At 49.0% G+C, this 24441-nt stretch overlaps 1 protein-coding gene across 2 annotated transcripts in view; it reads right to left on the reverse strand.

Moving 5' to 3' along the window:
- Positions 1 to 8670: 8670 nt before the first annotated feature.
- DBR1 (debranching RNA lariats 1) overlaps positions 8671 to 24441 on the reverse strand; it is a 55726-nt gene continuing 39955 nt past the window's right edge. For both annotated transcript variants that reach the window (XM_063932994.1, XM_063932995.1), the window contains exon 9: positions 8671 to 9730. In XM_063932994.1, coding sequence (XP_063789064.1) covers positions 9070 to 9730 — 661 coding nt within the window. In that variant the 3' untranslated portion in view covers positions 8671 to 9069. The remainder of the gene's footprint in view (positions 9731 to 24441) is intronic.

Here is a 24441-nt window from a genome sequence, read left to right on the forward strand (position 1 = left end):
CCCCAGCAGTAACCGGAGTGTGAGGTGTACATGAGGAGCAATGGCGCACAGCTGCAGTGCTGTGCGCTACCTTGGTGATGACTGAAGTCTTCTGCCGCTGATTTTCCGGACCATCTTCTTGCTTCTGGCTCTGTAAGGGGGACGGCGGCGCGGCTCCGGGAACGAACATCAAGGACGGGTCCTGCGGTCGATCCCTCTGGAGCTAATGGTGTCCAGTAGCCTAAGAAGCCCAAGCTAGCTGCAAGCAGGTAGGTTCGCTTCTTCTCCCCTTAGTCCCTCGTTGCAGTGAGCCTGTTGCCAGCAGGTCTCACTGTAAAAATAAAAACCTAAAATATACTTTCTTTCTAGGAGCTCAGGAGAGCCCCTAGTGTGCATCCAGCTCGGCCGGGCAAAAGATTCTAACTGAGGTCTGGAGGAGGGTCATAGTGGGAGGAGCCAGTGCACACCAGGTAGTACTAAAGATTTCTTTAGATGTGCCCAGTCTCCTGCGGAGCCGCTATTCCCCATGGTCCTTACGGAGTTCCCAGCATCCACTAGGACGTCAGAGAAATGAATTTATTACATGTTGGAATAAGGCTAACATAAAGTGTGGAAAAATAAGATTTTACTTACCGATAAATCTATTTCTCGTAGTCCGTAGTGGATGCTGGGGACTCCGTCAGGACCATGGGGATTAGCGGCTCCGCAGGAGACAGGGCACAAAAATAAAGCTTTAGGATCAGGTGGTGTGCACTGGCTCCTCTCCCTATGACCCTCCTCCAAGCCTCAGTTAGGATACTGTGCCCGGACGAGCGTACACAATAAGGAAGGATTTTGAATCCCGGGTAAGACTCATACCAGCCACACCAATCATACCGTACAACTTGTGATCTGAACCCAGTTAACAGTATGACAACGTAGGAGCCTCTGAACAGATGGCTCACAACAATAATAACCCGATTTTTGTACCAATAACTATGTACAAGTATTGCAGACAATCCGCACTTGGGATGGGCGCCCAGCATCCACTACGGACTACGAGAAATAGATTTATCGGTAAGTAAAATCTTATTTTCTCTAACGTCCTAGTGGATGCTGGGGACTCCGTCAGGACCATGGGGATTATACCAAAGCTCCCAAACGGGCGGGAGAGTGCGGATGACTCTGCAGCACCGAATGAGAGAACTCCAGGTCCTCTTTAGCCAGGGTATCAAATTTGTAGAATTTTACAAACGTGTTCTCCCCCCGACCACGTAGCTGCTCGGCAGAGTTGTAATGCCGAGACCCCTCGGGCAGCCGCCCAGGATGAGCCCACCTTCCTTGTGGAATGGGCATTTACATATTTTGGCTGTGGCAGGCCTGCCACATAATGTGCAAGCTGAATTGTACTACACATCCAACTAGCAATCGTCTGCTTAGAAGCAAGAGCACCCAGTTTTTTTGGGTGCATACAGGATAACAGCAAGTCAGTTTTCCTGACTCCAGCCGTCCTGGAAACCGATATTTTCAGGGCCCTGACAACATCTAGCAACTTGGAGTCCTCCAAGTCCCTAGTAGCCGCAGGTACCACAATAAGCTGGTTCAGGTGAAACGCTGACACCACCTTAGGGAGAAACTGGGGACGAGTCCGCAGCTCTGCCCTGTCCGAATGGACAATCAGATATGGGCTTTTGTGAGACAAAGCCGCCAATTCTGACACTCGCCTGGCCGAGGCCAGGGCCAACATCATGGTCACTTTCCATGTGAGATATTTCAAATCCACAGATTTGAGCGGTTTAAACCAATGTGATTTGAGGAATCCCAGCACTACGTTGAGATCCCACAGTGCCACTGGAGGCACAAAAGGGGGTTGTATATGCAGTACTCCCTTGACAAACTTCTGGACTTCAGGAACTGAAGCCAATTCTTTCTGGAAGAAAATCGACAGGGCCGAAATTTTAACCTTAATGGACCCCAATCTGAGGCCCATAGACACTCCTGTTTGCAGGAAATGCAGGAATCGACCGAGTTGAAATTTCTTCGTGGAGCCTTCCTGGCCTCACACCACGCAACATATTTTCGCCACATGTGGTGATAATGTTGTGCGGTCACGTCCTTCCTGGCTTTGACCATGGTAGGAAAGACCTCTTCCGGAATGCCTTTTTCCCTTAGGATCCGGCGATCAACCGCCATGCCGTCAAACGCAGCCACGGTAAGTCTTGGAACAGACATGGTACGTGCTGAAGCAAGTCCCTTCTTAGCGGCAGAGGTCATGAGTCCTCTGTGAGTATCTCTTGAAGTTCCGGGTACCAAGTCCTTCTTGGCCAATCCGGAGCCACGAGTATAGTTCTTACTCCTCTACGTCTTATAATTCTCAGTACCTTGGGTATGAGAAGCAGAGGAGGAAACACATACACCGACTGGTACGCCCACGGTGTTACCAGAACGTCCACAGCTATTGCCTGAAAGTCTCTTGACCTGGCGCAATACCTGTCCAGTTTTTTGTTCAGGCGGGACGCCATCATGTACACCTTTGGTCTTTCCCAACGGTTCACAATCATGTGGAAAACTTCCCGATGAAGTCCCCACTCTCCCGGGTGGAGGTCGTGCCTGCTGAGGAAGTCTGCTTCCCAGTTGTCCACTCCCGGAATGAACACTGCTGACAGTGCTATCACATGATTTTCCGCCCAGCGAAAAATCCTTGCAGTTTTTTCCATTGCCCTCCTGCTTCTTGTGCCGCCCTGTCTGTTTACGTGGGCGACTGCCGTGATGTTGTCCCACTGGATCAATACCGGCTGACCTTGAAGCAGAGGTCTTGCTAAGCTTAGAGCATTATAAATTGCCCTTAGCTCCAGTATATTTATGTGGAGAAAAGTCTCCAGACTTGATCACACTCCCTGGAAATTTTTTCCCTGTGTGACTGCTCCCCAGCCTCTCAGGCTGGCCTCCGTGGTCACCAGCATCCAATCCTGAATGCCGAATCTGCGGCCCTCTAGAAGATGAGCACTCTGTAACCACCACCGGAGAGACACCCTTGTCCTTGGAGATAGGGTTATCCGCTGATGCATCTGAAGATGCGATCCGGACCATTTGTCCAGCAGATCCAACTGAAAAGTTCTTGCGTGGAATCTGCCGAATGGAATCGCTTCGTAATAAGCCACCATTTTTCCCAGGACTCTTGTGCAATGATGCACTGACACTTTTCCTGGTTTTAGGAGGTTCCTGACTAGCTCGGATAACTCCCTGGCTTTCTCCTCCGGGAGAAACACCTTTTTCTGGACTGTGTCCAGAATCATCCCTAGGAACAGCAGACGTGTCGTCGGAAACAACTGCGGTTTTGGAATATTTAGAATCCACCCGTGCTGTCGTAGAACTACTTGAGATAGTGCTACTCCGACCTCCAACTGTTCTCTGGACCTTGCTCTTATCAGGAGGTCGTCCATTTTCTTCGAAGAAGAATCATCATTTCGGGCATTACCTTGGTAAAGACCCGGAGTGCCGTGGACAATCCAAACGGCAGCGTCTGAAAACTGATAGTGACAGTTCTGTACCACGAACCTGAGATACCCTTGGTGAGAAGGGCAAATTGGGACATGGAGGTAAGCATCCCTGATGTCCCGGGACACCATATAGTCCCCTTCTTCCTGGTTCGCTATCACTGCTCTGAGTGACTCCATCTTGATTTGAACCTTTGTAAGTGTTCAAATATTTCAGATTTAGAATAGGTCTCACCGAGCCTTCTGGTTTCAGTACCACAATATAGTGTGGAATAATACCCCTTTCCTTGTTGTAGGAGGGGTACTTTGATTATCACCTGCTGGGAATACAGCTTGTGAATTGTTTCCAATACTGGCTCCCTGTCGGAGGGAGACGTTGGTAAAGCAGACTTCAGGAACCTGCGAGGGGAACGTCTCGACTTTCCAATCTGTACCCCTGGGATACTACTTGTAGGATCCAGGGGTCCTGTACGGCTCCAGCGTCATGCTGAGAACTTGGCAGAAGCGGTGGAAAGCTTCTGTTCCTGGGAATGGGCTGCCTGCTGCAGTCTTCTTCCCTTTCCTCTATCCCTGGGCAGATATGCTTATGGGGACGAAAGGACTGAGGCTGAAAAGACGGTGTCTTTTTCAGCATAGATGTGACTTAGGGTAAAAACGGTGGATTTCCCAGCAGTTGCCGTGGCCACCAGGTCCGATGGACCGACCCCAAATAACTCCTCCCCTTTATACGGCAATACATCTTTGTGCCGTTTGGAATCTGCATCACCTGACCACTGTCGTGTCCATAAACATCTTTTGGCAGATATGGACATCGCACTTACTCTTGATGCCAGAGTGCAAATATCCCTCTGTGCATCTCGCATATATAGAAATGCATTTTTTAAATGCTCTATAGTAAATAAAATACTGTCCCTGTCAAGGGTATCAATATTTTCAGTCAGGGAATCCGACCAAGCCACCCTCGCGCTACACATCCAGGCTGAGGCGATCGCTGGTCGCAGTATAACACCAGTATGTGTGTATATACTTTTTAGGATATTTTCCAGCCTCCTATCAGCTGGTTCCTTGAGGGCGGCCGTATGTGGAGACGGTACCGCCACTTGTTTTGATAAGCGTGTGAGCGCCTTATCCACCCTAAGGGGTGTTTCCCAACGCGCCCTAACTTCTGGCGGGAAAAGGGTATACCGCCAATAATTTTCTATCGGGGGAACCCCGCGCCTCATCACACACTTCATTTAATTTATCTGATTCAGGAAAACTATAGGTAGTTTTTCCACACCCCACATAATACCCTTTTTTGTGGTACTTGTAGTATCAGAAATATGTAACACCTCCTTCATTGCCCTTAATAAGTAACGTGTGGCCCTAAAGGAAAATACGTTTGTTTCTTCACCGTCGACACTGGAGTCAGTGTCCGTGTCGACCGACTGAGGTAAAATGGGCATTATAACGTCCCTGACGGTGTTTTAGACGCCTGGACAGATACTAATATGTTTGCCGGCCGTCTCATGTCGTCAACCGACTTGCAGCGTGTTGACATTATCACGTAATTCCTTAAATAAGCCATCCATTCCGGTGTCGACTCCCTAGAGAGTGACATCACCATTACAGGCAATTTGCTCCGCCTCCCAACATCGTCCTCATACATGTCGACACACACGTACCGACACACAGCACACACACAGGGAATGCTCTGATAGAGGACAGGACCCACTAGCCCTTTGGGGAGACAGAGGGAGAGTTTGCCAGCACACACCAAAAACGCTATAATTATACAGGGACAACCTTTATATAAGTGCTTTTCCCTTATAGCATTTTAATATATGTAGTCATATCGCCAAATCAGTGCCCCCCCTCTCTGTTTTAACCCTGTTTCTGTAGTGCAGTGCAGGGGAGAGCCTGGGAGCCTTCCCACCAGCATTTCTGTGAGGGAAAATGGCGCTGTGTGCTGAGGAGAATAGGCCCCGCCCCCTTTTCGGCGGGCTTCTTCTCCCGTTTTTCTGAGACCTGGCAGGGGTTAAATACATCCATATAGCCCCCAGGGGCTATATGTGATGTATTTTTAGCCATAAAAAAAGGTATTATACATTGCTGCCCAGGGCGCCCCCCCAGCGCCCTGCACCCTCCGTGACCGCTGTGTGAAGTGTGCTGACAACAATGGCGCACAGCTGCAGTGCTGTGCGCTACCTCAGGAAGACTGAAAAGTCTTCTGCCGCCTGCTTCTGGACCTCTTCCATCTTCGGCATCTGCAAGGGGGGTCGGCGGCGCGGCTCCGGGACGAACCCCAGGGTGAGACCTGTGTTCCGACTCCCTCTGGAGCTAATGGTGTCCAGTAGCCTAAGAAGCCAATCCATCCTGCACGCAGGTGAGTTCACTTCTCTCCCCTAAGTCCCTCGATGCAGTGAGCCTGTTGCCAGCAGGACTCACTGAAAATAAAAAACCTAAAAACTTTTTCTAAGCAGCTCTTTAGGAGAGCCACCTAGATTGCACCCTGCTCGGACGGGCACAAAAACCTAACTTAACCTAACTGAGGCTTGGAGGAGGGTCATAGGGGGAGGAGCCAGTGCACACCACCTGATCCTAAAGCTTTATTTTTGTGCCCTGTCTCCTGCGGAGCCGCTAATCCCCATGGTCCTGACGGAGTCCCCAGCATCCACTAGGACGTTAGAGAAAAGTGAAGCGTTATGAATACTTTCCGGATACACTGTATTTACATTGGTACATGCCGTTTTTCACTCCACAGGATCACAGACTATACAACCACTGAGAGTGTTGCAGGTGACATCATGCAGAGTGAGGAGAATGAGGAAACGCAGCTTCTGCCAGTGACAGTGGTATACAGGAGAATGGCACATTACATAAAAGACACTAATATTGGACATTATGAACTGTTAATGCGCTGAAACCTCGGCAGCAGGCAATTCATTCCGATCTGTTGTCCGTATTTGGCGAATGGAACAGCATGGGCAAAAGAGCAATTACTGGACAAACAATCACAGAAACATAGTATAAGACCTGTCCTAGGGGGTAATCAGCCCTGATCGCTGCGCAGCGATTTTTTGCAGCCCTGCGATCGGATAGTCGCCGCCTACAGGGGGAGTGTATTTTCGCTGTGCAAGTGTACGATCACATGTGTAGCAGAGCTGTACAAACAGATTTTGTGGAGTCTCTGCGTAGGCCAGGACGTACTCAGCCGCTGCGATCACTTCAGCCTGTCCAGGACCAGATCGGGCGTCAAACTCCCTCCCTGAAAACGCTTGGACACGCCTGCTTTTTTCCAGACACTGCTTGAAAATGGTCAGTTGCCACCCACAAACGCCCTCTTCCTGTCAATCTCCTTGCAAACACTCATGCGATCGGATCCTTCGCACAAACCCGTCGCTGACCGGCGATCCCCGTTGCTACGGTCTGTCGTGCCTGCGCATTGCGGTGCGCATGGAAAACGTGATTCATCAGACCTGGCCACCTTATTCCATTACTCCTTGGTAAAGTTCTGACGCTCATGTGCCCACTGTAGGTGCTTTTGGTGGTGTACAGGGGTCAGAATTAGCTGTGTGACTGGTCTGTGGCTTTTGCACTGTGTGTTGTGACACCTTTCTACCCAGCATTAACTTTTTCAGCTATTTGTGCTACAGTAGCTCTCCTGTGGGATCGGAACAGATGGGCTATCCTCCATACATCAATTAGTCTTGGGCGCCCATGCCCCTGTCACCGGTTCTCCTCATTTAGTAGGTACTAAGCATTGCATACTGCGAACACCCCACAAGAACTGCGGTTTTAGAGGTGGTCTCACCCAGTCATCCAGCTATCACAATTTGGCCCTTGTAAAAGTCGCTTAGATCCTTACGCTTCCCCATTTTCAGCTTCACTTGCTGCCTAATATATTCTACTCCTGGACAGATGCCACTGGAACAAACAAGATGAATCAAGATGAGTGAGGGCCCTGCCCAAGAGAGCTTAGAAATTCTAAAACGTTTGGGTAAGGAGTGAGGGTAAACAAGGGGTTAGAGATGGAGTAGGGAAGGTGGATCTAGAGGAAATCTGGTAGGCTGAGCTTTGAGGGAGTGTTTGAAGTATAGGTAATTGCGGGACAGTCTAATAGAACAAGGATGGGCGTTCCATAGAGTAAAGGCAGAGTGAGTGAAGTCTTAAAAGGTGGCCGTGGAAGGTGGCAATCCCTGGCTGACCAGGGAGGGCTGTAGTGGGTATGGACGTAAACAGTTTTAGGGATGTAGGAGGGAGAGGAGAGCTTTGTAGGTGAGGCAACGTAACTAGATCTTGTAGGGGATAGGGAGGCAGAGTAGCATAGGAGAAAGAGCAATCTAGCAGCAGCATTGAAGAGAGTTTGGAAAGGAGAGGGGACGTTCAGGAGAAGACCAGTTAGAAGAAGGTTGCAATAGTCAATGCAAAAGGAATGAGTGAATGGGAACGTGTTTTGGTAACTTCAAGGGAGTGGAAGGAGTAAATCCTGGTGATGTTCTAGAGATGGAACCTAGAGGAACGAGTGAAAGAGAGGGGAATAAAGGGTGATGACCAGGCTGCAGACATGATGAACTGAGTTGGTGGTGAAAGAGGGATGGGCAGGAGTACCGACACGAAAAGGATGAAAGACAGTGAGCTCAGTCTTGGACATATTAATCTTAAGAACCACTTGAAACATGCGGGAGGAAATAGCAGATTGTTTGAAACATGAGGGGAGGAAAGGGGAATTGTAGATTAAATTGTCTGCTTAGATGCTGGCGCGGCCCCTTGGAATAATACAGAATAAAGAGATTGTCAGCCCGTCGGACCTCTTTGCCCTCAGGGCTTGGGTGGTGAAGAAAGTGCTCCTCATTCAAAGGTTTTAATCAATGCATATCCAGAACAACAAACACTGAGTTCAAGTGAAACCTACAGACCACCTAGGCTTTCAAAGAGAGCTTAGTACTCAACATGGCCCTATCCTAGTGGAACACAAGGAAACAAAATCTGCAGGAAAGAGTACCCAGTTTCGAAACGATCCTTGCTGTAGATAGGTTAAGAAATTCTAGTCCACAGTTAAGAAGCTGGAAGTTGCAGAGACCCGAGAACCCGCCTAATGTCTCAAGGGGAAACTGTAGGTCGGTATGGAGTACAGAAGTGACATTCCATGTAACACCTGGTATACAGAACTCCCAGAATTATTACCTTGCTTCATTGTAATTTAAAATGAAACCACACAAAAAGTAAAAACGTGTTTGTTAAAAACAGTCCTGATTTATTTAAATGAATTCTATGCCCATAAACGTTCTGCTTAACACAGTAAAATAAGAGTTCCATAAATGTATTTAAAAAAAAATTTAAAAAAAGCATCTTTTATATACTGGAAAGTTACAATTTTACAGGTCTGTATATTTAGAAATGAAATAACATGGGCACATTTAACTCAAAAATATAAAGCTTTTAAAAGGAACACAAAACAAACATATTTCCATTCTAACAGAACAAAATAGTATTAAAATATTAACAGTAAAATAATGATTTCAGAACAACGCTTCTAACGCAAACACCCGCACAAGCTGCGATTTTTCCGACAGGAAAGTTGTTCGTTACTTAAAGCCGTTGGAATAGTCCACAAGCCAGAGAGTCAGGGCAGCTACTCATTATCCTCGTCATTGGCTGTGTAGATGGCCTGGTTCCGCCTTTTTATCCTCACACCGCCCCGGCCATTCTCATCACTCAGCCTCTTCAATGGTCTCTCAGAGTTCTTACCTTCTCCTTCAGTCTGACTGCTTTCCGATCGTTCTAACTCATCGTTGGTTGAATCCATAGCATCATCTGAAGAAAGCGCCATGGATTCAGGTAGAACACGAACGTTAGAGACGCTTGTCGGCAAATCAGTGGTATTTTCTGGAGAGGGATTCACAGACTGTACAGGGAGATCTTCTTCGTCATCATCATCTTCCAGAGTGATTTCATCAGGGTTAATTGAAGAAGAGAGGATAGACGTGTCCGTGCTGTATTCACTAGGATCTTCCAATGAACCACTGCTGTCTTCATCATGATCTTCCGTGGCCTCTAACTCTCCACCCTCATCATCCTGCTGGAGGATTCTGGCATTTATATCGATAAGTCCAAAACGGGCACAAAACTCTGTGGTCTGGGGATTAACAGCATGGGAAGCCACCATCTTTTTCTGAGGATTATTTGGGTTGTAACATGGCACACTCATGCTGAAGTTGACCGGAATTTTGAGGTCGTTATCAAGGTCATTCAGGACTTCTTGCCGGACTTGTTCAGTGGCGCTGTAGTCCCATCTAGAATTAAAAAAGCAAAAAAATTAAAGTGCTACCAAACCATCAAACTCTACAAATCTGGAGGTGGTTTCATCACATTTATAATCAGACCCAGTTTCATGGTTTAATGACTGGTTGGTAATGAAATTTAATTTCCTACTCTACCCAAACAATTTTTAGATTGAGTTTTCTGTAGATAAAGATTTCTGTTGGTAAATATCGAGACAGAAATAAAAAATAAAGTCCGTTATCTGGTAGGGAAAAAAAATAATCAGTGATACAACACTTTTCTCACTGTTCCTTTTATATAGCTAGAGGAAACCCAGGAAATGATCTTTCTATAGGAACACTTCCTCAGCCAATCAGGCAGTGTCTAAATCTGAGCCAATTTGTTTGCAGATCATTTTCCCTGATGCATTATGACTTAAATACATCACCCCAGGGGATGTTCCCGGCGTTTACTCCAGTAGCCCTAATCCCCAGCTTTCCTTTCTGGTCAGTTTTATAATCGCTTCTACATTGCGAGATGGGTCTAAAAAGTTTTCCTTCTGTTCTCAATGTTGCGGTTCCAAGGCTTTTGGGTACAAAATATTTTTTGTCTTTCCACTTCCATTTCTGTCCATTATTTTAACTTATCGATTTATGGTTATTTCAGTCAATCACTACAGTTCAAAAGAGGGAAGAAACAATGGTGCGCTTGAATTAAAATATGTACTGTTTATATTAGTAGTAGGTGTCCGCTTTTACTCACTGCTGAAATCCGTAACAAAGAGTCTGCTTAAATTTACATACAATTCTTTTACTCAAATTAATTGACACACATACATATATAAATGAACTTAAAATCTGCATGTTCCACACACTCTAATAGAGGACAGATAGTATCCGCTGGTACTGTAAAGGAATGGCAGCAACAGTGTAATTGTTTTCTTAATAGCAACAATGTATTTATGTGACACTAAACAGACTCATCCAATCTGTTACATCCAATTGTGTCACATCAATATGTATCAAGGCTGTAACAACTGCCAACAAGCTGTATCACAAGTCTCTCAGATCCTCCTGCTACTGGCGTCCCAGTGCAGAGGAGTGCTGCTGTATTCTTACCCGAACCTGCGGGAATGTCCAGTGTTAAGATGCACGCACCCAGAGAGATACAGATCCTGTACAGCTTCCAAAAGTAGCGCCTACCGCCGGTAAATGGTTGTTAATTTCAGTCCTGGCGGGCAAGTAGATTGGTATGGCTCCAAAATGCCGCTTGCAGTGTGACCGCTGGAGATAGCACACTCTGAGGACCTGAGAGTGTGCTATCTCCAGCGGTCACACTGCAAGCGGCATTTTGGAGCCATACCAATCTACTTGCCCGCCAGGACTGAAATTAACAACCATTTACCGGCGGTAGGCGCTACTTTTGGAAGCTGTACAGGATCTGTATCTCTCTGGGTGCGTGCATCTTAACACTGGACATTCCCGCAGGTTCGGGTAAGAATACAGCAGCACTCCTCTGCACTGGGACGCCAGTAGCAGGAGGATCTGAGAGACTTGTGATACAGCTTGTTGGCAGTTGTTACAGCCTTGATACATATTGATGTGACACAATTGGATGTAACAGATTGGATGAGTCTGTTTAGTGTCACATAAATACATTGTTGCTATTAAGAAAACACCCACCCTGCGGAGCCCGTCTATTCCCCATGGTCCTTACGGAGTTCCCAGCATCCACTAGGACGTCAGAGAAAGGATTTACCAGTAGGTAATTAAAATCCTATTTTCTCTTACGTCCTAGAGGATGCTGGGGTCCATATTAGTACCATGGGGATGTACCAAGGCTCCCAGAACGGGCGGCACAGCGCGGAGGCTCCTGCAGAACTGATTGACCAAACTTCAGGTCCTCAGAGGCCAAAGTATTGAACTTGTATAACTTTGCAAACGTGTTTGACCCAGACCAGGTAGCCGCTCGGCAAAGCTGTAAAGCCGAGACACCCCGGTCAGCCGTCCAGGAAGAACCCACCTTACAAGTAGATTGGGCCTTAACAGACGTAGGACACGGCAATCCTGCCGTAGAATACGCATGCTGGATAGTGAACCTGATCCAGCGAGAGATTGTCTGCTTAGAAGCAGGACACCCAAGTTTCTTGGGATCACACAGGACAAACACGAGTCCGATTTTCTGTGACAAGCAGTCCTCACATAGATTTTCAGAGCACTTACAACATCCAAGGACTTTGATGAAATTGAGTCAGTAGCAACTGGCACCACAATAGGTTGGTTGATTGATATGAAATGCCGACACAACCTTCGGAAGGAACTGTGGACGTGTCCGGAGCTTGGCTCTATCTTCATGGAAGATCAAGTATGGGCTTTTAAATGACAAAGCCCCCAACTCCGACACACGTCTAGCAGAAGCCAAGGCCAACAAAGTGACAGCCTTCCACGTGAGAAATTTGACCTCAACCTCCTGTAGAGGCTCAAACCAGTCAGACTGGAGGAACTGCAACACCACATTAAAGGTACCAGGGTGCCGTAGGCGGCACAAAGGGAGGCTGGATCTGCAGAATTCCTTTCAAAAAAGTCTGAACCTCAGGGAGGCAAGCCAACTGTTTCTGGAAGAGAAAGGGTAGGGCCGAAATCTGTCCCTTTACGGATCCCAACCTCAGACCCACATCCACACCTGCTTGCAGGAAGAGAAAACGTCCCAGTTGAAACTCCACCGTAGGAAATTTCTTGGATTCACACCAAGATACATACTTTTTCCAAATGTGATGATAGTGTGTAGACGTTACTCCTTTCCTAGCCTGAATCAGGGTAGGAATTACTTTGTTCGGAATACCCTTCCGAGCTAGTATCTGGCGTTCAACCTCCATGCCGTCAAACGTAGCCGCGGTAAGTCCTGATAAGCAAACGGCCCCTGCTGCAGCAGGTCCTCCCGAAGAGGAAGGGGCCTCAGCTCTTCTAGCAGTAGATCCAGAAGATTCGCGTACCAAGCCCTTCTTGGCCAGTCCAGAGCTATGAGGATTGTCTGAACTTTTGTTCTCCTTATGATTTTTAGAACTCTTGGAATGAGTGTAAGTGGAGGAAACATGTACACCGACTGGAACACCCACGGAGTCACTAGGGCGTTCACCGCCATGGCTTGCGGGTCCCTCGACTTGGAATAATACCGCCGAAGCTTCTTGTTGAGACGAGAGGCCGTCCTATCTATTTGAGGTACACCCCAAAGACTTGTCACCTCCGTGAACACTTCCGGATGGAGACCCCCCTCTCCTGGATGGAGATAGTGTCTGCTGAGGACGTCCGCTTCCCATTTGTCTACTCCCGGAATGAAGATTGCTGACAGTCCAACGCGTTTTTCCGCCCAGGGGATGATTCTTGTTACCTCTGACATTGCAGCTCTGCTCTTCGTTTTCGCCCTGTCGGTTTATGTAAGCCACTTTCGTTGCATTATCTGACTGCACTTGAATGGCCCGATTTCTCAGAAGATGGGCCGCTTGGAGAAGCCCGTTGTAGACGTATCTTAATTCCAGAATGTTTATCGGCAGGCTGGCTTCCAGACTTGACCACCTTCCTTGGAAGGTTTCCCCTTGAGTGACTACGCCCCAGCCCCAGAGACTTGCATTCATGGCTAGAAGGATCCAGTCCTGAATTCCGAACCTGCGGCCCTCCAGAAGGTGAGGTAATTGCAGCCACCAGAGAAGTGAGACCCTAGCCTTTGGCGACAGACGTATTCTCTGGTGCATGTGCAGATGAGATCCCGACAATTTATCCAGGAGATCTCTCGTACTGCAGAGCCTCGTAAGAGGCCACCATCTTTCCCAGAAGGCAAATGCACTGATGAACTGACACCCGGGCTGGCTTCAGGACATCCCGGACCATTGTTTGTATCACCAACGCTTTTTCCTCTGGAAGAAACACCCTCTGCACTTCCGTGTCGAGGATCATTCCCAGAAATGACAACCTCCTGGTTGGTTCCAAATGTGATTTTGGAAGATTCAGGATCCAACCATGTTCCTTGAGAATTTGGGTTGTGAGAGCTATGGACTGTAACAGCTTGGACGAAGCCTTTATCAGCAAATCGTCCAGATATGGAATTATGTTCACCCCCTGTCTGCGGAGGAGAACCATCATTTCCACCATCACCTTGGTGAATACCCTCGGTGCTGTGGAGAGGCCGAATGGCAGGGCCTGGAATTGACGATGACAGTCCAACAGTGCGAATCGGAGATCAGCTTGATGCGGCTGCCAAATCGGAATGTGGAGTTACGCATCCTTGATATCCAGGGATACCAGGAATTCTCCCTCCTCCAGACCTGATATCACCGCCCTTAGAGACTCCATTTTAAACTTGAACTCCCTCAGAAAGGGGTTTAGTGATTTTAAGTTCAGAATGGGCCTGACTGAACCATCCGGTTTCGGTACCACAAAAAGGTTTGAGTAGTAACGTTTGTTTTGCATCTGGGGAGGAACTGGTACAATAACCTGTGGCTCCAACAACTGCTGGATGGCTCCCAGTAGGGTAGCCCTGTCTGCCGGCAAAACTGGCACGCCTGATTTGAGAACCGGTGAGAAGGGAGATCCTGAAATTCCAGCTGGTACCCCTGGGACACAATATCTTGTACCCAGGGATCCAGGCTGGACGACACCCAGACACCCGTCATGCTGAGGACTTTGACGTATCTGAAGCAGGCTCCTGTTCCTGGGAACCCGCGGCAGCAGGTTTCTTGGATTTTGGTCGACCTCCTCTAAAGAAGGTGTTGGACGGTTTGGCCGTTCTTGTTTTAGCAACCATAAAGGACTGCGATGCAGCTGAAGAAAACGGTTTCTTTGTAGCAGGTGCAGCTGAGGGGAGAAAAGGTGACTTACCCGCTGTAACATGTGGAGATCCACGCATCCAACGCTTCTCCAAAGAGCCTGACCTGTGTAGGGTAGGGTCTCCACACCTCTCCTAGATTCCACGTCGGCAGACAGCTGGCGCAGCCACAGTCCTCGACGAGCTGAGACCGATATGGCCGATATTCCTGCAGCCATTGAACCCAGGTCTTTCATGGATTCCACCATAAATCCTGCAGAATCCTGAACGTTACGTAAAAACAATTCAATGTCACTTTTATCCATTGTATCCAAATCCTCAAGTAACGTGCCTGACCACTTTACTATGGCTTTGGAAATCTATGCACAGGCAATAGTAGGACGTAGTATCGCCCCTGAAGCTGTGTATATGGATTTGAGCATAGTATCAGTTTTGCGATCAGCCGGCTCCTTTAAGGCGGTAGATCCTGGGACAGGTAAAACCACCTTTTTCCGAGAGTCTAGATACAGACGCGTCCACTATGGGGAGGGGGAAAGCAACCAGAACCCTTCTAGGAATCTGAAATTGTTTCTGCGGGTTTTCCCACGCTTTCTCAAAAACAGCATTTAATTCTTTAGACGCAGGGAAGGTTAGCGAGGCTTTCTTATGGTCAGTGAAGTAAGCCTCCTCAACCTGCTCAGGTGTTGTATCAGCAATATTCAACACATCCCTGATAGCCTCTATCATCAACTGCACCTCTTTTGCAAGAGATGCGGCCCCCCGCAGCACATCCCCATCACCGTCTGCCGTGTCAGAATCGGTATCAGTGTCATCTTGCATAATCTGGGCAAGAGCACGTTTGTGGGAACCAACAGAGGGAGGCCCTGAGGTAACAGAACCGGACCAAACTGCCATAGAGTTCTGTAAAAACCTGAGTTGCAGATTAATTCTGTGCAACCCTAGTAGAAATCTGAGAAATCATAGATTTGATAGAGGATAACCACTCAGGCTCCCTTGCTGGTATCTGCGCTAAAACAGAGCAATCTTGATTATATGGAATGAGATCATCCTGAGAGGACATATCCTCTGCAGCATATGACACAGAGTCCCTGGACATAGCTAAATGGAGACCACAGACACTCCACACACACATGGGAGGCTAGACAGAGTTTCACCCCCAAGAATGGCAAGAGAGACAGATTGCAGCCAACCCACACACAGCACTTTCAATGGTATAGGGAGACCCTAACCAGCGCTGACTGTGCTCCTTAATAGGTTACACAGTCATTACACAGCCTCTCCCCCTTCTACAACCCCCTGGTACCGCAAGAGATAGCTGGAGTTGCTCTGGAGGGACTGCTCTTCACTGACGGCGTTTCTGCAGGCAGGAAAATGGCGCTGAACGCTGCTGGGTCCGCTCTGAGAAGCTCCGCCCCCTTAATGGCGCTGTCTTCCCGCTCTTCTGGAGATTATACTAGCCTGAGGAATTGTGCTGGCAGCAATGCCCGGACCCTGACAGGCTTTAAAGGTCAGTGTAGGGTGTAAGCGCTGGCTCAGGGCGCTCCTCACAGCGCCGCACTATGTACCGCTGAGCCCCGGAGCGCAGTTAGTACTGCGCTCCATACCCTGTTGCCGCCATCTTCACACCGGCTCCCCGCTTGCTAGGGGGGGCGGTGACTTACTCGCCACTGATCTTCTAGCTCTGTAAGGGGGTGGCGGCATGCTGCCGGGGTGAGCGATCCCTTGTGGCGGGGAATGTTCTATCCCCTCAGGAACTCAGTGTCCTGTCAGCGACGATAGTTACTCAGAGCCCGCAGGGCGGACACTACCCCTCCTTAGTCCCACGATGCAGGGAGGCTGTTGCCAGCAGCCTCCCTGTAAAAATAAGAATTTACTTACCAATAATTCTATTTCTCGTAGTCCGTAGTGGATGCTGGGAACTCCGTAAGGACCATGGGGAACAGCGGCTCCGCAGGAGACCGGGCACAAAAGTAAAGCTTCAGGACTACCTGGTGTGCACTGGCCCCTCCCCCCATGACCCCCCTCCAAGCCTCAGCCAGGATACCGTGCCCGGACGAGCGTACACAATAAGGAAGGATTTTGAATCCCGGGTAAGACTCATACCAGCCACACCAATCACACTGTACAACTTGTGATCTGAACCCAGTTAACAGCATGATAACAGAGGAGCCTCTGGAAAGATGGCTCACAACAACAATAACCCGATTTAGTTAACAATAACTATGTACAAGTATTGCAGACAATCCGCACTTGGGATGGGCGCCCAGCATCCACTACGAACTACGAGAAATAGAATTATCGGTAAGTAAATTCTTATTTTCTCTGACGTCCTAGTGGATGCTGGGAACTCCGTAAGGACCATGGGGATTATACCAAAGCTCCCAAACGGGCGGGAGAGTGCGGATGACTCTGCAGCACCGAATGAGAGAACTCCAGGTCCTCCTCAGCCAGGGTATCAAATTTGTAGAATTTAGCAAACGTGTTTGCCCCTGACCAAATAGCTGCTCGGCAAAGTTGTAAAGCTGAGACCCCTCGGGCAGCCGCCCAAGATGAGCCCACCTTCCTTGTGGAATGGGCTTTTACAGATTTTGGCTGTGGCAGGCCTGCCACAGAATGTGCAAGCTGAATTGTACTACAAATCCAACGAGCAATAGTCTGCTTAGAAGCAGGAGCACCCAGCTTGTTGGGTGCATACAGGATAAACAGGGAGTCAGATTTTCTGACTCCAGCCGTCCTGGAAACATATTTTCAGGGCCCTGACAACGTCCAGCAACTTGGAGTCCTCCAAGTCCCTAGTAGCCGCAGGTACCACAATAGGCTGGTTCAGGTGAAACGCTGAAACCACCTTAGGGAGAAATTGTGGACGAGTCCTCAATTCTGCCCTGTCCGTATGAAAAATCAGGTAAGGGCTTTTATAAGATAAAGCCGCCAATTCTGACACGCGCCTGGCCGAAGCCAGGGCCAACAGCATGACCACTTTCCATGTGAGATTTAAAATCCACAGATTTAAGCGGTTCAAACCAATGTGATTTTAGGAACCCCAAAACTACATTGAGATCCCAAGGTGCCACTGGAGGCACAAAAGGAGGCTGTATATTGCAGCACCCCCTTGACAAACGTCTGAACTTCAGGAACTGAAGCCAGTTCTTTTTGGAAGAAAATCGACAGGGCTGAAATCTGAACCTTAATGGATCCTAATTTTAGGCCCATAGACACTCCTGTTTGCAGGAAATGCAGGAATCGACCCAGTTGAAATTCCTCCGTTGGGGCCTTCCTGGCCTCGCACCACGCAACATATTTCCGCCAAATGCTGTGATAATGCTTTGCGGTCACATCCTTCCTGGCTTTGATCAGGGTAGGAATGACTTCTTCCGGAATGCCTTTTTCCTTCAGGATCCGGCGTTCAACCGCCATGCCGTCAAAAGCAGCCGCGGTAAGTCTTGGAACAGACAGGGTCCTTGCTGGAGCAGGTCCCTTCTTAGAGGTTCAAGTTCAAGTTTATTGTCATCAGCCAAAACAAATTGACAGACGAAATTACATTGTACAAGGCATCAAATAGGTAGAGGCCACGGGTCCTCTGTGAGCATCTCTTGAAGTTCTGGGTACCAAGTCCTTCTTGGCCAATTCCGGAGCCACGAGTATAGTTCTTACTCCTCTCCGTCTTATAATTCTCAGTACCTTGGGTATGAGAGGCAGAGGAGGGAAACACATACACTGACTGGTACACCCATGGTGTTACCAGAGTGTCCACAGCTATTGCCTGAGGGTCCCTTGACCTGGCGCAATACCTGTCCAATTTTTTGTTGAGGCGGGACGCCATCATGTCCACCTTTGGTTTTTTCCAACGGTTTACAATCATGTGGAAGACTTCTGGGTGAAGTCCCCACTCTCCCGGGTGGAGGTCGTGCCTGCTGAGGAAGTCTGCTTCCCAGTTGTCCACTCCCGGAATGAACACTGCTGACAGTGCTATCACATGATTTTCCGCCCAGCGAAGAATCCTTGCAGCTTCTGCCATTGCCCTCCTGCTTCTTGTGCCGCCCTGTCTGTTCACGTGGGCGACTGCCGTGATGTTGTCCGACTGGATCAGCACCGGCTGACCTTGAAGCAGAGGTCTTGCTTGGCTTAGGGCATTGTAAATGGCCCTCAGCTCCAGGATATTTATGTGAAGTGATGTCTCCAGGCTTGACCACAAGCCCTGGAAATTTCTTCCCTGTGTGACTGCTCCCCAGCCTCGCAGGCTGGCATCTGTGGTCACCAGGACCCAGTCCTGAATGCCAAATCTGCGGCCCTCTAGAAGATGAGCACTCTGCAACCACCACAAGAGAGACACCCTTGTCTTTGGTGACAGGGTTATCCGCTGATGCATCTGAAGATGCGATCCGGACCATTTGTCCAGCAGGTCCCACTGGAAAGTTCTTGCGTGGAATCTGCCGAATGGGATTGCTTCGTAGGAAGCCACCATTTTTCCCAGGACCCTTGTGCATTGATGCACTGACACTTGGCCTGGTTTTTGGAGGTTTCTGACTAGTTCGGATAACTCCCTGGCTTTCTCCTCCGGGAGAAACACCTTTTTCTGGACTGTGTCCATGATCATCCCTAGGAATAGAAGACGTGTCGTCGGGATCAGCTGCGATTTTGGAATATTGAGAATCCAACCGTGCTGCCGCAACACTACTTGAGATAGTGCTACCCCGACTACCAATTGTTCCCTGGATCTTGCACTTATCAGGAGATCGTCCAAGTACGGGATAACTAAAACTCCCTTCCTTCGAAGGAGTATCATCATTTCGGCCATTACCTTGGTAAAGACCCGGGGTGCCGTGGACAAACCAAACGGCAGCGTCTGAAACTGATAGCGACAGTTCTGTACCACAAACCTGAGGTACCCTTGGTGAGAAGGGTAAATTGGGACATGGAGGTAAGCCTCCTTGATGTCCAAAGACACCATATAATCCCCTTCTTCCAAGTTCGCAATCACCGCTCTGAGTGACTCCATCTTGAATTTGAACCTGTGTATGTAAGTGTTCAAGGATTTCAGATTTAAAATAGGTCTCACCGAGCAGTCCGGCTTCGGTACCACAAACAGCGTGGAATAATACCCCTTTCCCTGTTGCAGGAGGGGTACCTTGATTATCACCTGCTGGGAATACAGCTTGTGAATGGCTTCCAATACCGCCTCCCTGTCGGAGGGAGACGTCGGTAAAGCAGACTTTAGGAAACGGCGAGGGGGAGTGCCTGAGTCCGCTTGTAAAGCCCCAGCGTCATGCTGAGGACTTGGCAGAAACGGGAGAGGGCTTCTGTTCCTGGGAACTGGCTGTTTGCTGCAGCCTTTTTCCTCTCCCTCTGCCACGGGGCAGAAATGAGGAGCCTTTTGCCCGCTTGCCCTTATGGGGCCGAAAGGACTGCGCCTGATAATACGGCGTCTTCTTATGTTGAGAGGCTACCTGGGGTAAAAATGTGGATTTCCCAGCAGTTGCCGTGGCCACCAGGTCTGATAGACCTACCCCAAATAACGCCTCCCCTTTGTAAGGCAATACTTCCATATGCCTTTTGGAATCAGCATCACCTGACCACTGCCTCGTCCATAACCCTCTTCTGGCAGAAATGGACAGCGCACTTACTCTTGATGCCAGTCGGCAAATATCCCTCTGTGCATCACGCATATATAGAAATGCATCTTTCAAATGCTCTATAGTCAGTAATATACTGTCCCTATCTAGGGTATCAATATTGTCAGTCAGGGAATCCGACCAAGCCACCCCAGCACTGCACATCCAGGCTGAGGCGATTGCTGGTCGCAGTATAACACCCGTGTGAGTGTATATACATTTTAGGATATTCTCCTGCTTTCTGTCAGCAGGTTCCTTAAGGGCGGCCGTATCAGGAGACGGTAGTGCCACCTGTTTTGACAAACGTGTGAGCGCTTTATCCACCTTAGGGGGTGTTTCCCAACGTGCCCTATCCTCTGGCAGGAAGGGGTATGATGCTAATAACCTTTTAGGAATTATCAGTTTTTTATCGGGGGAAACCCACGCTTCATCACACACTTCATTTAATTCCTCAGATGCAGGAAAAACTACAGGCAGTTTTTTCTCACCAAACATAATACCCTTTTTAGTGGTACTTGGATTATCAGAAATATGTAAAACATTTTTCATAGCATCAATCATGTAACGTGTGGCCCTACTGGAAGTCACATTCGTCTCTTCATCGTCGACACTGGAGTCAATATCCGTGTCGGCGTCTGTATCTGCCATCTGAGGTAACGGGCGTTTTAGAGCCCCTGATGGCTTTTGAGACGCCTAGACAGGCACGAGTTGAGTAGCCGGCTGTCTCATGTCATCAACCGTCTTTTGTAAAGAGCTGACACTGTCACGTAATTCCTTCCATAAGCTCAGCCACTCAGGTGTCGACTCCCTAGGGGGTGACATCTCCATTACAGGCAATTGCTCCGCCTCCACACCATTTTCCTCCTCATACATGTCGACACAATCGTACCGACACACAGCACACACACAGGGAATGCTCTGATAGAGGACAGGACCCCACTAGCCCTTTGGGGAGACAGAGGGAGAGTATGCCAGCACACACCAGAGCGCTATATATATACAGGGATAACCTTATAGAAGTGTTTTTCCCCTTATAGCTGCTGTTTTATTTATATTGCGCCTAATTAGTGCCCCCCTCTCTTGTTTTACCCTTTTCTGTAGTGCAGGACTGCAGGGGAGAGTCAGGGAGACGTCCTTCCAGCGGAGCTGTGAGGGAAAATGGCGCCCGTGTGCTGAGGAGATAGGCTCCGCCCCCTTCTCGGCGGACTTTTCTCCCGTTTTTTGCTGTATTCTGGCAGGGGTTAAAATACATCCATATAGCCCTGGGGGTTATATGTGATGTATTTTCGCCAGCCAAGGTGTTTCTATTGCTGCTCAGGGCGCCCCCCCCCCCAGCGCCCTGCACCCTCAGTGACCGGAGTGTGAAGTGTGCCTGAGGAGCAATGGCGCACAGCTGCAGTGCTGTGCGCTACCTTGGCGAAGACTGGATGTCTTCTGCCGCCGATTTTCCGGACCTCTTCTTGCTTCTGGCTCTGTAAGGGGGCCGGCAGCGCGGCTCTGGGACCGGACTCCGAGGCTGGGCCTGTGTTCGGTCCCTCTGGAGCTAATGGTGTCCAGTAGCCAAGAAGCCCAAGCTGGCTGCAAGCAGGCAGGTTCGCTTCTTCTCCCCTTAGTCCCTCGATGCAGTGAGCCTGTTGCCAGCAGGTCTCACTGAAAATAAAAAACCTACAACTAAACTTTTACTAAGAAACTCAGGAGAGCCTCCTAGAATGCACCCTTCTCGGCTTGGAGGGGGGTCATGGGGGGAGGGGCCAGTGCACACCAGGTAGTCCTGAAGCTTTACTTTTGTGCCCGGTCTCCTGCGGAGCCGCTGTTCCCCATGGTCCTTACGGAGTTCCCAGCATCCACTAGGACGTCAGAGAAAATAGGATTTTAATTACCTACCGGTAAATCCTTTTCTCGTAGTCCGTAGAGGATGCTAGGGTCCATATTAGTACCATGGGGTACAGATGGGTCCACCAGGAGCCATTGGCACTTTAAGCGTTTAATAGTGTGGCATGGCTCCTCCCTCTATGCCCCTCCTACCAGACTCAGTCTAGAAATGGTGCCCGAGGAGACGACATACTTCGAGAGAAGGAAATACACAGATAGTGGCGAGATTCATACCAACTCACACAACAGGCAAATCCGGCTAACTTGCCGGAAAACACAACAGCTGAAACAGTAACAACGCAGAATTTACCTAGGAACCAGGCAGTACTGAACTAGAAAACCAATGCAGGAAAACAAAGCGCTGGGCGGGCGCCCAGCATCCTCTACGGACTACGAGAAAAGGATTTACCGGTAGGTAATTAAAATCCTATTTTCTCTTACCTCCTAGAGGATGCTGGGGTCCATATTATTACCATGGGGATGTACCAAAGCTACCAGAACGGGAGGGAGAGCGCGGAGGCTCATGCAAGACTGCTTGACCAAACTTGAGGTCATCAGAGGCCAAAGTATCAAACTTGTAAAACTGAGCAAACGGGTTCGACCCAGACCAAGCAGCTGCTCGATTTTGGACACGGCAATCCTGCCGTAGAATATGCATGCTGGATGGTGAACCTGACCCAGCGTGAAATCGACTGCTTAGAAGCAGGACACCCAATTTTCTTGGGATCATAGAGGACAGAGTCAGATTTTCTATGACAAGCCGTCCTCTTCACATAAATCTTCAAAGCCCTCACAACATTCAAGGACTTTCAAGCAATTGAGGAGTCCGTAGCCACTGGCACCACAATAGGTTGGTTGATATGAAAAGCTGAAACAACCTTAAGCAGGAACTGCGGACGAGTCCTAAGTTCTGCCCTATCTTCATGGAAGATCAGATAGGGACTTTTACAAGACAAAGCCCCCAATTTCGACACACGTGGAGCAGAAGCTAAGGCCAACAAAGTGACCGCTTCCATGTGAGAAACTTGATGTCAGCCTCCTGTAAAGGCTCAAACCAAGCTGATTGCAGGAACTGCAACACCACATCAAGATCCCAGGGTTCCGTTGGCACCACAAAGGGAGGCTGAATGTGCAGAACCCCTTTCAAAAAGGTCTGAACCTCAGGGTAGGACAGCCAATTGTTTTTGGAAGAAAATGGACAAAGCAGAGATCTGGACCTTGATGGAGCCCAAACTGAGGCCCATATCCACACCTACTTGCAGGAAAAGGAGAAAACGTCCAAGTTGAAACTCCACCGCAGGAAACTTCTTGGATTCACACCAAGAAACATATATTTTCCAAATGCGATGGTAAAGTTTAGACGTTACCCCCTTCCTAGCCTGTATCAGGGTAGGAATAAACTCACTTAGGATACCTTTCAGAGATAAGATCTGGCGTTCAACCGCCATGCCGTCAAACGTAGCCGTGGTAAGTCTTGATAAGCGAACGGCCCCTGCAGTAACAGATCCTCCCGAAGAGGTAAGGGCCTTGGATCTTCCAGCAGAAGATCCAGCAGATCTGCGTACCAAGCCCTCCTTGGCCAGTCCGGAACAATGAGGATTGCCAGAATCTTTGTTCTTCTTACCAGCTGAAGAACCTTTGGTATCAGAGGAAGTGGAGGGAACACATACACGGACGTGAACACCCACGGTGTTACCAGTGCGTCCACCGCCACTGCCTGCGGGTCTCTCGACCTGGAACAGTACCTCCGCAGCTTCTTGTTGAGGCGGGAGGCCATCATGTCTATGTGAGGAACCCCCCCCCCATCAACCGGTTACCTCCTCGAACACCTCCCGGTGGAGGCCCCACTCTCCGTGTCTGCTGAGGAACTCTGCTTGCCAGTTGTCTACTCCCAGAATGAAGATTGCTGACATTGCCACCGCGTGTCTTTCTGCCCAGAGGAGGATCCTTGACACCTGACATTGCAGCCCTGCTCTTCGTTCCGCCTTGTCGGTTTATGTAGGCCACTGTGGTCACGTTGTCCAACTGTACCTGAACAGCCGGATCCTGTAGAAGGTGTGCTACTTGCAGAAGGCCGTTGTACACGGCTCTTAGCTACAGGATGTTTATCGGGAGAAGGGATTCTTGATTCGACCACCTTCCTTGGAAGGTTTCCCACTAAGAGACTGCTCCCCAACCTCTTAGACTTGCATCTGTGGTTAGAAGGATCCAGTCCTGAACTCTGAACCTTCGGCCTTCCAGAAGGTGTGGAAGTTGTAGCCACCAGAGGAGCGAAATCCTGGCTTTAGGTGACAGACGTATCCTCTGGTGCATATGTAGGCGAGATCCCGACCACTGGTCCAAGAGATCCAGCCGAAAGGATTGAGCATGAAACCTTCTGTACTGCACAGCCTCGTAGGAGGCAACCATCTTCCCCAGAAGGCGGATGCACTGATGAACCGATA

The sequence above is a fragment of the Pseudophryne corroboree genome, chromosome 7 (genome assembly GCF_028390025.1).
Source record: "Pseudophryne corroboree isolate aPseCor3 chromosome 7, aPseCor3.hap2, whole genome shotgun sequence".
Classification (NCBI taxonomy): domain Eukaryota; kingdom Metazoa; phylum Chordata; class Amphibia; order Anura; family Myobatrachidae; genus Pseudophryne; species Pseudophryne corroboree.